The sequence below is a fragment of the Dryobates pubescens genome, chromosome 21 (genome assembly GCF_014839835.1).
Source record: "Dryobates pubescens isolate bDryPub1 chromosome 21, bDryPub1.pri, whole genome shotgun sequence".
NCBI classification, from domain to species: domain Eukaryota; kingdom Metazoa; phylum Chordata; class Aves; order Piciformes; family Picidae; genus Dryobates; species Dryobates pubescens.
In genome coordinates this window covers 4546334-4562144 of record NC_071632.1, presented here as the reverse complement: position 1 = coordinate 4562144, position 15811 = coordinate 4546334, and the positions used below count along the sequence as shown (strand labels likewise).

The window sequence follows — 15811 nt, the reverse complement described above, 5'->3', positions numbered from 1 at the left end:
ATGGCATTGTACAATAAGCATAATGCCATCTGATTCTTACAAAAGCGAATCATCTTCAAAACGAGTCAGTAAATAAAACGGTAAATACCCGCTTTTAGGCATACAGATTGTAAAAACTGAAGTTTACTTTTGATCGGTTCTGCGCGGCAACAGAGGAGTAAAAAGATGCAACATAAGAATCAAAATGGCTAATACGCAAAAAAAAAACCAAACCAACCAAAAAACCAACCCAAAAAAAATTAAAAATCAATTGTTATTCACAGTGACATGGCTACATATATGCATTATTCTATGCATATTCTTTCCGTTCTGTTGGATTTCCAAGATGAAAAAAGCACTTGCTTTTCTACAGGTTCACAAAACAGCATAAGAACAATAACAATCGAAGAGAACGCAATGGAGGAGGAGAAGGAGGAGGAGGAGGAGTTAGTCTGGATTAACAAACTACTTCCCGGGATGTGAGTCGGCTTCTGGAGACTCCCCCCGCGCCCCCCCCACCCCCCAAAAGTCCAGATGATGAGGATGGAAACAACACCGCATCACTCTGAACAGGTGAAGGTGTAACTTTGTGTTTGCTTCCCAGTCCTCTGAAAACAATTTACATTTCAATCTTGCGTTTCCATTAAAGTCCATCCTGAATGTCACCTAGTCCACCTTTTATAGCCAAGTTCAGTGTCACTACAAAAGAAAGCAATTTGGACGATAGTCACATGGATTAGCATCTATAAAGCTGTAATGGCATGGAGAGATCTATATAAAGGAGGGGCAGGAGGTGGGGGCGGCAGCCTGGTTGGCCCATCAACCAGACGAAGTGGCCGAGGAGCCATTTATCGATGTTTTCCGTGCTCTGTTGGTAAAGGAGGACTGGTGGTTACTGCTGGGGCTGCTGCTGGTGCCGTTCATGGTGCTGGAGATGTGGGGGAACTGGGGATGAGGCGACTGGACCGGCGTGCTGGGGCTGGGCAAACAGGAGGAGGTGGAGGGGATGCCTCCTGCTGGGCTGCTCGCCTTGTCGCTCCCAGAGTCACTTTCCAGCTCCCCGCTGTTATTCAAGCCTTCCCTCTGGTGACTGATCTTCATCCTCTTGCAAGTAGGTCGGACACGGTACTTCAGCGGGAGAGGCCCATTCTGCAAGGCAAAAGGGAGAGCCTGGTAAGTGCCCTCTCAGGGCCACGACTCACCCCCCTTTCCCCCTGGGAAAAACAAGCTGGTCACTCACCCGCCTCCAGGTATAGATGTAGGCAATATCCATTAGGGTGTAGTAGTCCTTCAGAGGCTCCTCTTCATACATCACATCAATCTGTTCAAGATATGAATCCTTGCATTAAGGTGCATCCAGGCATTCACCCCTAGAGGTTGAAGCAACCCTGCTGCCATATACATCAGAAAATTCATAAAATACTATACCAAACCAGCAGGGAACAGGGACTTTTTTAATCTATTTGATGTATTTTGAACACATTAACAAACAACTTCTTGATACCTCAATATTCAAAGTGTTAAAAAAAAAATTAGTGTGACCAAATTCTGCAGATATCTTAAAAATAATGTTCTTAATCCCATCAATGTCTTGTACAAACCAGAAATACTTGTAGTTAGCACTTGCTGGAGCTGGCTGTCATGAGGAGTGCTAACAGCATTACTAGGCTTAGAATAGCAAGACTGACTTAAAAAATTACCCCCCTTCTTTCCCCAGAGGTACCTGGAAAGTGTTTGGTATATCCATTTTACTCCTCAGGAACTTTCTTAGATGCATCACTGTCATTGCTGCTGGGCAGCGCAAATATCTTTTGTCATTCACCTGAGGGCACAGGAAAGAACATCAATCCACTGATGTACAACCAAAGTTGTACTCTAACTTTTTCCTCTTTCTTTTTTTCTTTTTTACACATTATAAAACACTGAATTATAATACAACAGCTTCTGCTGCCTCATGAGGAACCACAGAAATAAGTGGTAAATTACATTTCCAGAATAAGAGCAGTTAAAAAAGGCAGCTGATTTTATACATAAAGCTATTTATCTCACAGCAAATCTCTTTTTTAGAAGATACACCTAGTACCTAGCAATTTGAAAAACAAATTAATAAATAACTTGTCACAGAATCCAACCCAGAAAAATCTAATTCCAGTTTAAAAGTCACACTGGGGATGTTTTACACAGTTGTTTACACCTACAACTGTATGGAGACACTTGACCTCTTCCACACCTAGCACCATAATAAGTTCTAGATACATATAGCCATGTGGTGGCTTTTTTTTCAGCTGCAAACCTGCCCCCAAGATATTTGTGTGTGTTTTGTCTCCCCTAAAGCAAGGAAAACTTATTTACCTCTTCCTTTGATTTTTCTTTCTCCTTATTTCCTTTTCGTTCCAGTCTGTGAGAAGAAAGGGAACAATTACAACAAATAAGAAAGACAGCAGCTATCAGTCAGGTAAACATAAAATATTGCCATTCTGGAACTTGCCTATTCTGGTCAAAGAACTCAATGGATAAGCTTATTATCTCGTCGTCTGTTATAATTCTTTTGTCTTCATCAGCCACTTCTCCCCTGTCTTCATTAGAGCCATTGGCAGCTGCGCAGAAATTTCCACAATAATTTACATTTTGAAATTCAAATCAGGAAGGATGACAATTCTCAACAACAAGAAAAAAAACAAAAGCAAAACAAACCCAAAAACCAAACCCAAGATAAATCTCCATAGTGAGATTATGAATTAAAGCTACCTGACTGTTAAAACAATAAACTTTGATTTCCACTGACTTTAGTTCTTAAAATTCTGTCATGGTAACTACAGGATTTGTAAGTTTAAAAGGAAACAGTGAAGCATCCAAGTCAGTGATACATTTATGAAAGTTGTGAATGAGAAGATTTTACCATCAGCTGACGGATGAGCAGCATAAAAATCCCTTCTTCTTTTCATTTCATCTAGATGGAAAAGCACATATTCTTCTTTTAGTACATATGCTGTAGCTACCAGTATTGACATAGGAGAACAGCTCTGGGTCTGGTTTTCTGCTCCAGAAAAAAACCCAAGCAACCAAACAACAGTTTAACTACTTACTTTTGAAAAGGCCTGGTACTAGCTTATATACGATATCCTGGAGGGTTTTATCTGACCTGAAAAAGGAACAACCCCAAAAGGTAAAATTAGGCATATGAAGAGAGGTTTTAATCCAAGCAGAAGCTCCTTGTTTCTAATCTTTCACAACAGTGAGACATCTTCTACCAAGTAGGAGGCTAGTCATAAAAAGTTCACTGACAAGACCTTGAAGTCAAATTAACATTGCTCTAAGCACCCCTATAAACCAAAACTCATCTCTGCCACCACAGATACAAAATAATTCTTGTGGACTGAAGGAAGGCCTGAAAAACAGCTACATGTCCTCCCTAGAAAGCAGAGGAAAGAAAAGAGTAACACTGAAAAGAAACATGTTTCTGAAAGGAAAATCATGATTTAAAGCCTTTTGCCTCCTAGCTTGGAAAGTTTCAGCAGTAGTTTTTCTAACTAGCAGCAAAGGCTGGAGTGAAGTGGAATATAGAAAGCGGGGGTAGAAGCTGTCGGGGTGGTGCCCATGAGCGTGGAGTAGAGGGAAGAGGCAGTGCATCAATGGTTGTCCACATGGAAAAGAAAAAGACTAACAAAAATTTTCTATTTCTCATCCAGAGAAATAATTTCAACCAATGACAAAACTCCAAAGAGAGAGCACACAGAGGAGTTAGCTTGTAAATTGACAAGTCCTTTCACATTTAAATCACTGACCAAGAGATAACATCAACACAACTGCTGCTGGTCTCCCCATCAGAAGGAAAATAGGAGGTGTGGGTTGCATCTTCCTCCTACCTTATATTCAAAAGTGGTCGAGTTTTGTGAACTTGGACATCACAGATGGGACAATACTTGCTGGTCTCCAAGTAACGCACGATACAGGTCTTACAGACTGCAAGTCAAACACGAAAGCCTTTTAGTACTGCTCGGAGGTGACGCTCAGATATGCAGAGCTATAGGTGCGATTTTCTAAACTATGCAAGCGAGAGCAAATCGTCCATTGTCAGCAGCGCGCTGCTTAAGCTAAACAAATACCCAAATAAGCTGCAATTACCATGAAAAGGAGACGCTTAGAGCACATATATTATTACTTTAACAAAGACCGTAGGGCCGTCATCAGAAAAAATCTGCACCGCGGCCAGGCCACCTATTTCCCAGCCCGTCGGGGAGGCGGAGGGGCGGCGGTCCTGGGCACCTCGGGGGGCTGGGGCTTGGGTTGAGGGCTGGGGTTTGGGTTGTTTTTTTTTATTCCCGGCATGCCGAGATAGGTGGGAAGCGTCGGAAGAAGAGCGCGGAGCGGCCGGTTGTACTTACAGGAGTGGAGGCACTCAATGATGGTTGTAGCATCAATGAAGTAGCCGCCGCAGAGCACGCACATGAGATGGGGATTTAGCTCGGTTATTTTGATTCTGGTGGTGCGATGCATTTTGGCGTGGCGAGAGGGGGCTCTGCAAGACACACACAGAGAGCACCGGTCAGCGGGGACGAGCGCGGCGGTCCCAGGTGCCGGCATCCGGCGCGTCCGGTCCCCCCCGAGCAGTCGCATCCCCGGCGCACGGGAAGAGAAAGCGCGGAAGGCGGCAGAGACGGCGGCGGGCGGAGGCCGGTCCCGGGGCCGGCGGGATGTCCCCGCACCACCCCGGGCCGGCCTGGGCGCAGCCCCGCGAAGCCGCGATCGCTCGGCGGCACCCACCGCGCCGCTCCCCAGCGGGTACCGGCTCTCCCCGCGGCCCGGCGCGGCACCGGCCGGCTCTGGCTCGCCCGGGCGGCGATGCGGCGACGATCTCCGGGGAGGGGACGAGGGGGCCGGCCGGGCACTGGGGCTGCCGGCGAGCAGCACAAAGGGGAACCAGCGCCTCCCGGTGCGGCTGCCCTGGCATTTCCGGAGAGCGGGGAGGGGCGGCGGGGGGGGAGGGACCGGCAGGGGGGGGGACACACGCACCTCGGAGCGGGGCCGGGCACCGGGGCAGCGGGGCCGGCCCGCCAAGGGTGTCCGGGCGGCTGCCGCGGCCGCTCGGTGCCGATCCGGATCTGCTCCGCTCTCCGAGGGGGTTGCTATAGCAACTTACACTTACACTTGGCATCCTGCCACCGCTGGGAACACACGAGAGCCAGGCGGGGGGGCGGCCGGGGGGCGGGCCGGGCCGAGCCGAGCCGGGCCAGGGGGTGGGACGCGGGGCCCGGGGGCTGGCGGAGGGGGTGGAGGAGGCGAGGAGCCCGCGGGGGTCTGGGAGCCGGGTTGCGAGGAAAGGGGGAGGGCGAGGGGAGAGGGGGATTGGGGGGTGGCCCAGGCACGGCCGGGGTGCTGCTGCCCCGAGGGTGCCTGGGGAGAAGAGCGGGGCCGGCCCGAGCCGCCGGGGGCCGGCTCCAGGCGTGGGTCTGAGCCGCGCTTTGGGGTCTCAGCCCGGCGGAGGCGAGCAGCATAGGCTCCTCCCGAGCCTCGGCCATTTCGGATCCTCTCAGGGGCCTCTCTCCACGTCGACTCGGTGCGAGGAGCTGGTCTGAGATCGCTCCTCTCCCCCTACGCTCCCTCCCTCCGCCGAGCCGAGCCGCATTGCCGGGACCGAGCCCCCCGCACCGCCGCGGGATGCCGAGCCCAGCTCCGCGCCACCAGCATCCCCTTCTCCCCTTCCCTCCTTTCTCTCCTTCCTTCCTTTTCCCCCTCCCCCTCTTCTAGCTCTCTTTTTTCTTTCCTTCCCCCCCTCTTTTGCCTCCCCTTTCAAAAGCCTCCCGCGGACGAAGCGAGCGCAGTGCAAAGTTTTGCAAGAGGTGGAAAGAGATTTGCAGCACCAGGGTAAGGTGTTTGGGCAGGAGAAAACGAGTCTCCGGGTCCTTAAAGAGACCCCCTTTTCAGGAATAAAGCACACCGAAGAGGTGGGGGGGAGACAAAAAGCCCACACCGACTTTAAACGGTACATTAGTGACAACATGCGAAGGACCATGTGACCAGATCATTCCTGAAGCTAAATCAACACCTTGTCAACACAATGCAGCGGCAAGAGTGAAAAACAAATGTCATTTTCACAGTCTGAAATCCATAAACCCCCATCGGATGCACTTGCACCAGCGTTAAGATGCACACATGCCATTTGAAATGAGAGGGAAGGAGACGTAAAAGGGAAAGTACACCGAGGGAAAAAAACCCGCCAGCCACGCCAATCGCAGAGTAAATTATTTTCTGTCAGCCAGATCCTGAAAAATGCAAGGTAACAAGGTTGCTCCGGTGCAAGCCATTCATTTCCCCCTGTCAGTGCCCCCAGCACACCAGTTTTCATCCTTGGTCCCCACTCTTCCCAAGGCAGAGCTTGCGAGCCACCTCTCACGGCAGCACCGTGCGAGCCGAAGACTCAAGATGCTGGATCTTCCCAGCCACTCGCAAACTTTCGCTGTTAGGCAGCAGGGGAAAAAAAAAAAAAAAAGTGTGAGAGAGAGACAACACACTAAGCTTTCCAGAAGCTTTGAATTTCGGCCAAATCGCCCAGGACAGGGGTACAATATTCCTCCAGAAGTGTGCACAGCGCCAACGAGCGACCCCAGCCAGCAAACTTCTCTTGCTGCTGCAGGAGAACCCTCGCGTGAGCAGCAGATAAAACTGCCCAGCACCAAACCACAGCCGGCCAGCACACAGAAAAGCAAATTGCATGAAGCACCAAGCCAGACCAGGTCCCCAAAGCTGTTCCGAGCCCCGTGCGGGAGAGCAAGACGTCCGCTGCACTGTAACTGGGGTTTAAATGTCGCTTCCAGGGTCCCTGACCCTCCATTTTTTAATTCTAAACCGATGCCGAGGGTCTGCTTTTCCCAGAAAAGGCAGAGCCCGAGCTTCTGAGCTCCTCTGGAGAGCCCTGAAGCCGGGGACTCTGAGGTGCCTTTAGGTCCTTAATCATGGACAAGCTGCTTTCTCGGGTCTGTGTTTTATTTGTTCAACTCACCACCTTATAATCTATAAAAATCTTTGATATCAAAGACAAAATGTTTTTAAACCAGCAGTGCCCGAGGTCACACAAGTTGGGCTGATCGAGATTTCCTTCCCAAGCCCTCCCAGACCAGGACAAACCCTCTCAGACTTAAACACTTTTATTCTACACAGGAGTAGCCCTTTCCTAAAATGAAGGAAGGGGGGATTAAATTCAACCGTGAAACCTGTTTTGTCGAAGCAACATCTAAACGTGGATTATTTATTGCCTAAAGTTAGCACATTTTCAACGTGCTTTGAGCCGGCTTTGGAATCAGTGATTTTTCTCCAGCGAGCTGAACCAGGCGCCTAACTTTTCTCCCCAAAAAGCCACCCGCACAGGCACAAGTACACCAGTGTCTGTGCCTGCGGGTATGTGACACTAACGCAGAAGGCTCTACTACAGCAGTCTGAGCTTAACATTTTGGTACGAGAGAAAAACCTTTTCAGACTGAATTATTTTCTTCCCCCCATTGCTTGTGCTGATAGCAGAGCGAATACCAACACTTCACATGGCTAGCACAAAAGAGCCCCTCAGCCTGAACAATATATATATTTACACACTGACACACGGAACAACTAAATGTAAAATACACGGAGATAATACTTGCTCGAAGCAAACACTGCCAGCCAGCTGATTATTTAGAGGCCTGAAACGGGTTGTGTCAAAATGAAGAAAAACAGAAGTGCATTCTCCTGCTAAGAATCAGCTACGTTATAAAAAATCCATAAAGGCAATAAGCCATCAAACCTTGCTCGACAGGTCTCTAACAGAAAATGCATAGATAAAACCCAGAAGCATCGCTCGAGTAGGTTTGTGTACTTTGCACCCATCTCCTTCCTCTCGGAAAACTCTCTCGTTGGGAATAAAGAAGCCCTCATTCTACATCTTCACCCATTATCAGTCAGAGCCATTTTTACTAGCGAGACTGTTATTCCCCTTTCGCCTAAGAATGGCTACATATGTTTTAGAGGAGGGCACAAGCAGCTCAGAGAGCTCTGCCCCACCATCTCCAACCGGGAAAGACCTGGATACTGGGAGTGCAAAAGGACCCCAATCGCTTAAATCGCCTCCCTAGAACTAGGCGAAGGACAAGATCTGTCTACTGGAAAAATACACAAAAATGTTAATTTTGCACCATCTAAGCGATCAGGTAGGTCAAGCCTCCGTGTCTTTTGGCAAACTGTAGCACAAGGTCTGTCTCAGTTTCCAGGACGCACTGCAGAGAGACACTAAAAGTAGCTTTACTGAACTGTATTTCCCGAATTTCCCAGGTCTTTGGGACAGTCCCATAAAATAAGTTGCTCTGACCACTACAGATTAGGAAAAAAAAATCCATTTAACACCAAGCTTGCAAATGGGCACCCACACCCAGGTTTTCCTCGACTTTGCTGGAGAGTGCAAGAGTGAAACAAAGTTTCTAGAGGCTGAAAAGCGATTGGGTCACTTCCACAGGAAAGTGATTTTCCTGGTGATTTTTCTCTGATTTTCAAATATTTACAATAAACACAGGGAAACAACCCGCGCTACATATTGCCAAGGCCATACAGTCACCAAAAAAACATAACACCAGCAACTTTCCAGAGCTGCCCATAAGCAACACGAGGAGCCCACTCATGACATCTTTAAGACATGACAAAGGATTTCATGTAAATTTGCCCTTCCCGGGCTCAGGAGTTTAAAAAAAAAACCACACACAAACAACACCACCACACAAAAAACCACAACCACAAACAAAAACCCAGAGAAAAGAAATGCAACCCCCCCCAGCACCCTGCGTCCCACAGACACATCACCTTTGCTCCAAAGGCTCCAGCAAACCGCACGCCCCAGCTCCCCAAGATCGCAGCCAAACTGCCATCCTTAACCTCCCCCCGAAAAGTTACTTCTCGGTGTTGGCCACCCCTTTCCTTTCCCAGCAGACACAAACCCCCAAACTTCAGCATTTCGAGCATAAATGTAAGAGGAGACATTGGAAACAACTGGGAACCGCCATCTTACAACCCATCCAATTTCACACAAGTACTTGTCCAACTTAAGTTAATAACATTTTCTCCTGGGTGCCCCGACGCCTAACAACCCCTCCAGGAGGATCGCTACCCCCCGCTGGCTCTATCCCTATAAAATGGGTACGTTATCTGACATTTTAACCTCCCCCAGAGACATTTCTTTCGGGGAGGACTGAAATCACTTGACCCAGGCAGCTCCAGAATTCACGAACGTCCCTGTTTAATCAAAATCTGCCTTTAAACAAAGAGCGCTCAGGCCGGGCTGGCAGCAGGGTCTGGAAATATAAATATTCTCCTCGGGGGCCATGTGCACAGAAAGGTTTTAGGGGGGGTCTGGAGAAAGAAAGGAACTAAAATTTGCAAATGTGGGCGCGTAACGCGAGCGAGTGCACAGGCTGCTGCTGCGTGTCTATATGTGTGTGTGTGGCTGGAGCAGCCTGTCAGCGCTTTTCCCATACGGAGAGCTCGGGGGACACCTAGGCTCCCCTTTGCAGCCCCCAAACCGGCCGAAAACCGCCGCCGAGCCCCTTGAGCCCCCCGCCCTTGGAAAGGCGACACCTCCCTTCATACGTACCCGGAAAACGGAGCCGGTGGGTGACGATCGGAGCGGCCAAAAAAGACAATGAAAGTTAAAAGTCGTTCAGCAGAAAATGAATGTGAGCCAAGCGGCCATCTTGAAATGAACTGCAGACGCTGTCAATTGCAATAAGCTTATTGCCGCCGCCGCCGCCGCTGCGCTCCGCTCATTTTAGTTACAAAACACCCGGGGTTGCTCCTCTCGGCCACCGGGCCGTCCTCGCTCCCTCGCTCTCCCTCCGAGTTCGCCGCCCCAGCGGCTCAGGCGCTGGGAGCGCAAAGTCTCCCTGGTCCGGATGGGTCCTCTCTCCACCAGCCCATTGTCTCTCCCTCTTGCCCCCCTGCTCCGCCTCGCGGCCTCGCTCGCGTTCCTTTTTTTTTTTATTATGATTATGATTATTATGCTGCTGCTGCTGATGGAGTATTATTGTTGTTGTTATTTCATAGTTGGTGGCGGGGACCCGGGGAAGGGAAGGAGGGCGGGCTGGCTGGCGGGCGGGAGGGAGGGAGGAGGGAGGGAGGGAGGGAGGGAGGGAGGGAGGAGGGCGGAGGAGGGAAGAATGCAACGCTGAAGGCACACACAGTGGAAACTGACACCGTCCCCAAAATGGCTCGGAGTTCGCCCGCCCCGCCAGCGTCACGTGGGGCGCCTCATTCCTTAAGGGCGGCCTGGGAATTAGCGGCGCTGCCGCCGGGGCCCGGCAGCCTCCCCGTGACCCAATCCCGCAACCCGGCCGCCTCCGCCTCCCCCCCGCCCCCGCCTCTCTGCACCCCCTCCCCCCCACCCCTCCCTCCCGCCTCCCTCCACCGCCCCCTCCCCTCCCTCCCCCCTTGCCTCCTCCCTCCCCTCCCCCCGGCCCTGCACGCGCCCGCCCGCGCGCCGCCGATGCCTCCTTTTCCCCGCCGCCCGCCCCCGACCCCCGGCCCCGCTCCTGCTCCGCGGCTCCCGCCCACCCCCCGCCCGCAGCAGCCCGATGCTTCCTTCCCCCCCGCGCTGCCTCCGCCCGTTCTACGCCCTCCGCGCCTCACAACTCCCCCCCCCCCCCCCCCCCCCCGCCCCTTCACCTCTTCGAAGTCGCCTCCCTCTACCCCCCCCCGAACCCGCCGAGGTGCGTCCCTGGCGCTGCCCTCTCCGTCCTCCCCTCGCCGCAGCCCCCCCCGGAGCCGGCCCCACACACCGCCCACTCACTCTTACCCCCAGTCTCCGCGCACTTGTTGCGCGGACACCAACACCCGCGGGCGCCCCGTCCCGTCTCGAATCCCTGCGGGGGTAGCCGGACTGGCGGGGGTTGGGGGTGGTGGAAGGGGGGCATACACTGCGCCGCGGCCTCGCGCTCCCGGCGCCTCGTGCGCGTTGCCCTCCCGCTGCCCGCCCCGTCGGGGCTGCGCGGGGCCGACAGCGTCGGGGCGAGACGTCCCCTCGGCGGGCTGCGCCGCCGCCTTCCCGCCCAGAGCAGCCGTGCCGGCCCCAACCCGCCCTGGCGCCCCTCGAGCGGCGGCGGTAGCGGGTGTCGCGGCGGTAGCGGGTGTCGCGGCGATCCGCGGCGGCCCCCGCCCCGCGGAGGGAGCGGGTAGCGCCGGGCGCTACAACCACCGAAGCGGGAGGGAGGGAAGCGGGGAAACACTCGCAGCCGCTCACCACCGCCGAGGACAAGCCGCCGCCCGCAGCCTGGGCGCGAAAGAGCGGGAAGGGAAGAGCCCGGCGCCGCGGCGACGAGGGCCCGTCCGCTCCGCGCTTCCTCCGCGGGGCCACTCTCCCCTCGCTGGCAGGTGCGAGCTGTCTGCGGGGTTCGGCCGGCAACGAGCGGCTCCGCGGCGGCCACCGGAGCGGGGGACGGCGCAGGATGAGCGGCAACGGGAGACAGCGGCCCCATCGCCGGGCACCGAGCGGCACAGCGATAAGGGAAACGCCGTCGATCCCGAGTCGCGCCCGCCTTTGCTCGACCGCGGAGCCCAGGGTTTCCGTGAGGGGCACCGCCGCCCTCAAATTAAATTGGGAGTCCCTGTGGCCTCAACTTAGAAGAAATGTTAGCTCGTCTGGAGAGAATAACAAAGCGCGGGGGGCAATTTAGCAAACGGCACGGGAGGAGAAGGGATTTTTGCCTCATGGAGATGAGCACACAGCATCTTCCCTTTAGGTACCGCGACTTCAGCCATAGAAATTTCAGAACAGGAGCAAATAAACTTTATTAGATTGGCAGGGAAAAAAAAATATACGAGAATTCTAAAAAAGCAAAAATAAAAGAGAAAGGATGCTTTGAAAAGACGACAGTTAAGCAGGTATTTAACAAAAGTTTAAAAAAAAAAGGCACAAGAAAGGACCATCAAGTGCAGAGACTTAAAAAAAAAAGGCAACCAAAACCGAAAAAAAAACCCAAAAGAAGCCAAACTAAAACAAAACCACCCCGAACAACACAAGTTTTCATCATGAGATGAAAGGCAGTTGTAATTTAGAAGACGTTCTGAGGAAAGAGACTAGTCCAGCTCGGCAGGCTGACACTTTCCCTCCATCACATCTGAGTTGCTCTTTCTAGACTTTTTGCAGCATCTTTTAATTTTCCAACTAAATCCTAAGAGATGAAATACAGCCTTAGAATAAACATGTTTTTTTTGCAAGGGTAGCTAGAGGAACAGAGTAAATTTTTTTTAAGAGAGGCCCTGGAAACCAGCACCTTATACCACAAAGAAATGTTGCAGCTGATGGGCAATGCCAGCAAGTAATTAAATAGCCCCTTATTTTTACAACAGTGCAAGGAAAGTCAAGGAAAACAGGTTTTAACATCTATCATCTACCAAAAGAGATCACTACTCTTAGCACATAGGCTAAGATGGCTAAATGCTGACATCTGCTCTAGGCTTTGAAGTCCTATAAACATTTCTAAAACACTGGAAATATCTGGAGTGCAATTTGGTACTAGGACCATTCTCCAGCCACAGCACATCAGATTTAACTAAGTAGGCAAAGTGATCAAAGTTACTCGTTAGTAAGAGAAGGTGGACTCTGAAGACACACATGGAAAGAGCAGAGGAGTAACCCCCAAGTTTTAATATCTTGCTTTTCCCCTCTCTCCAAGCCCTCTTCCCAATCCTCCAGTCTGGGCATTTCCAAGCATTACAATGCTTCTATTGTTCAATTACACATTTAAAGCACTAAACAAAGATCAAGGTTTGTTTCAGTACGCTTCTTACATGTCATTAACACCACTGAAGAGCCTTCCCTTGTTTTTCTATTAAAATCATGACACATTTAAATTACTGAACCAGCTTCTTTCATCATTTCTCTAAAGCATGGGAAGTCAAGAGTTCCAGAAAATTATTTATTTCCCCCCATATACATATTTAACAGTTATGAAAACAGACAAAATATTTATGCATGTAGGTAAAACACTCCCCATGCAACTAAAATCAGTTACTTTGCAGCTTTACTTGACAGGAAAACTACACTTGAATAATTTTAATAGAAGATTCTCCCCTGCCCTCCCAGCCTGTGATTATTACTATTTTTTAATAATAGCATCCAGGATTTCATTTTGATTGGCAAGTTATTAAAAACATATACAGCCACAACCGGAGCTGAGCACTGAAACAACAATGAAGGAAGTACCTGTAATTGTTCCATCGTGCAACTAAAACTAACATCTGGGTGTGATCCTGAATCACCGTTCTGAAGACAAAATGAAACAACACAACAATGACTTTTATTAAAAAACCAACCAAACAAAACTCTGAAATTGTGGGTTTGCCCCTGAGGGTGCTGGGAGTACAGTACCTCTACGTTTAAGGTCACCAAGTAGGAAGGCTGGTAAGTTTTATGAAGTTGGTTGTTCTGAATTAAAAACAAACAGCACAGGAAAAGTCAGGTCTCAGCACTGAAATGGACCGAAAAAACCAACCTGATGCATTAAAATTACCTTGATTTGATACTCCAAGCGCCAGGACACATCAGTTACATACAGAGGAGATCTGCCTATGCTGAAAGACACAATAGTTACAAGTTCCCTGTGCTAAAAGAAAACACCACTTACTCAAGCTATCCATCAGTACAGAACTTTTACATGCTCCCTGTAGTGCTTCTTGAAAAGTTCCAAAAGTTTCTTAAGAGCAGAATCCCAAAAGGAGAACAACTGAAGTTTGTTAAAAAGGCAAAATTTATTTATTTCCAACCCCCCCCCCCCCAAGTCCAACAACATTTCTTGCTTTATCACCTAAAGCATGCAAAGGGGTTTTCCAGGACAGTTTTAAAGCAGCTGCAATTAAAACTGTATATCTGTGCTGACTGACCTACCTTCCCAAGAGGATTTCCAAGGCATCCTTGTTTTTCTGGAAAAATTTGAAAAAAAGAAAAGAAAAAGAAAAAAGCAGCTATATTCAATAAATTCCTATGAGAGAAAGAAAACAAATAGGTTAAATTTTTTCTTTTAAAAACCTGATATTCGGTGCAAAATTGTTCTATTCTCTCTTTGTCCAGTTTACAGTCCTCGAGACATGTGCTACAGGGAAAAAAGACTTTATTAGTTTTCTGTTAACATTAACTCAGTAGCACAGTTAAATAACTGCCAGAGCAATAGGGTAGCTTCCAAGTGTGAGTACCTTATAGCAGATATGTCAGCTTTATGCTTCCCTGCCTCCAGAATACACGTTGCAGCTGCAGCATGGCAATGTTTTAATACTGTAGGGTCAATATCTTTCAGGTCTGGATCATCTAAAATAAATGAATTACTGATGACACACGTTATTTGCCAAATCCTAATGGGACAGTGCCATGAGCTGCTGCTCCCCTTTGAAGGGTATCTTTCCCAGAAAAGCTTCAAAATGAAACACGTTTGGTGTTTTAAACCGACAGGATGGTACCAGCAGGCAAGGTGTGAGGAGGAGGCAGCAGGAGAGGGACTCAAGCTCTAGCTGGGGCAAACTGTACCAGGCGGGGCGGTCTAGCGCTGCCCACCCGCCGTCTCTACATCTCCTTCCCATTAAAAATATACAGAAAAAAAAAAAAAAGAGAGAAAGGGGAAAAAAAAAAGAAAGTCCTCAATTTCCTCTCCGAGCCCCGACCGCGGTTCTCAGCAGCCTGTTGCCAAAGGCGAGGAGCTGAGCTGGCGCCACCGGCCAGGCAGGGGAGAGAGGCTGCCCACCCGCCCCTGCCCCGCACCGTGCGCGGCGGGGTCATTAACACCCCAAATTAACGGCACGGCCGCACACCATCACGCCGGGCTTCGCCGTTAAGAAGCGTCCCCGCGCGAATAAAAAACGCGGCCGTAGGTAGCCCACCTTCCTGCCTCGCCACGCCGAAAGCAGCGCGCAGGGGTCCCGAACCCAGCCTCCCCCTTCCCTTCCCTTCTCTTTTCGGCGTGTTGAAGCTTTAATGAAGCAAACGCGCATTAGCGATGACACCCCGCGCAGCGGCACCCTGGAGCCGTCCACGGGCGACGCTCCGGGTGGGATCTTCCCCCTGGGTGCGCGGGCAGGGGTGTGGACACCTGCGTAGACACGCGGACACACGCCGGCGGTGGGACATGCAGGAGAACGGCGCCTGCTTGCGCGTTCCGCGGCCCTCACCGCTTCCCCCTATACACATACACCAGCCCCCCCCCCCCCCCCCCCCCCCCACCTCCTCCACGGCCTTACCCAACCCGTCATGCGAGTGATCGAGGAGGCTGCGGAAGGCGGCACGGAGGAGAGCAGCGTAAGGCCGGCGGGTGAAGCGGCTGGGGTCGGCCAACAGCCGCCACCCACCCTGAGCGTAAGGCGACAGCTCCATTGTGGGCGCCGTGACCTTCGACACGCGCCCACGTGACACGCGCGCGCAGCTGATCGCCGTGACGAGGCGGAGCCGGGCGGGGAAAAAGGCGGGAAGGGGGCGGGAGGAGACGCCGGTCGCTGAGGGCTCCGCACTCGCGGAGCCCTCAGCGACCGGCGTCTCCTCCCGCCCCCGGTGGTGGAATGTACACACACACACACACGGGCCTTGGGGATTGAAGCGGGGGTTTATCAGCAGTTCTGCCTCAGGAAATCTCGGTGTGAAGCTTTACAGTCCGCACATCCAAGCTATATACATTTCTGCAAGGCTTAAAGCTTGGGGGAACAGCGCTTTATACCCTTCCCCAGAGCACATTCTGTTTCTGAAATACCCGCCTAAATTATATACATCTTCCCCCTTACCCCTCAAGTCTTGTAGTTATAGATCTGCATATCAAACCACTTCGATGGTTATGGGATAGGCTTC

At 51.1% G+C, this 15811-nt stretch overlaps 1 protein-coding gene across 3 annotated transcripts; it reads right to left on the bottom strand.

The window, feature by feature from the left end:
* Positions 1-503: 503 nt before the first annotated feature.
* On the bottom strand, positions 504-15375 carry LOC104307960 (polycomb complex protein BMI-1). 3 transcript variants are annotated; one of them, XM_054171238.1, is made up of 14 exons: positions 15219-15375; positions 14179-14307; positions 14015-14078; positions 13874-13908; positions 13179-13252; positions 4365-4496; positions 3846-3942; positions 3066-3121; positions 2879-2929; positions 2468-2576; positions 2332-2377; positions 1703-1801; positions 1220-1300; positions 504-1128 (listed from the first exon to the last, which is right to left on the bottom strand). In XM_054171238.1, the coding sequence occupies exons 1-14, from the start codon at positions 15344-15346 to the stop codon at positions 799-801; spliced, it is 1431 nt and encodes a 476-aa protein (XP_054027213.1). In that variant the 5' UTR covers positions 15347-15375; the 3' UTR covers positions 504-798. The 3 variants fall into 3 exon arrangements, with proteins under 3 accessions (XP_054027213.1, XP_054027211.1, XP_054027212.1); XM_054171236.1 differs by lacking the exons at positions 13179-13252; positions 13874-13908; positions 14015-14078; positions 14179-14307; positions 15219-15375 and adding an exon at positions 9587-10081 and having other exon boundaries at positions 4365-4498; XM_054171237.1 differs by lacking the exons at positions 504-1128; positions 1220-1300; positions 1703-1801; ... (4 more) ...; positions 3846-3942; positions 4365-4496 and adding exons at positions 11969-12158; positions 13358-13414; positions 13500-13560 and having other exon boundaries at positions 13193-13252; positions 14179-14290; positions 15214-15375.
* Positions 15376-15811: the final 436 nt, after the last annotated feature.

Excerpts from the sequence above, each read along its gene's own strand:
- LOC104307960 (XM_054171238.1), bottom strand. The coding sequence starts at position 15,346 with ATGGAGCTGTCGCCTTACGCTCAGGGTGGGTGGCGGCTGTTGGCCGAC. Across the intron at positions 4,497-13,178 it reads TTACAGGTACTTCCTTCATT|CCCCCTCTCGCCACGCCAAA; the intron begins GTTGTTTCAGTG and ends TGTCTTGCAGAG. Across the intron at positions 3,122-3,845 it reads CGACCACTTTTGAATATAAG|GTCAGATAAAACCCTCCAGG; the intron begins GTAGGAGGAAGA and ends TTCCTTTTTCAG.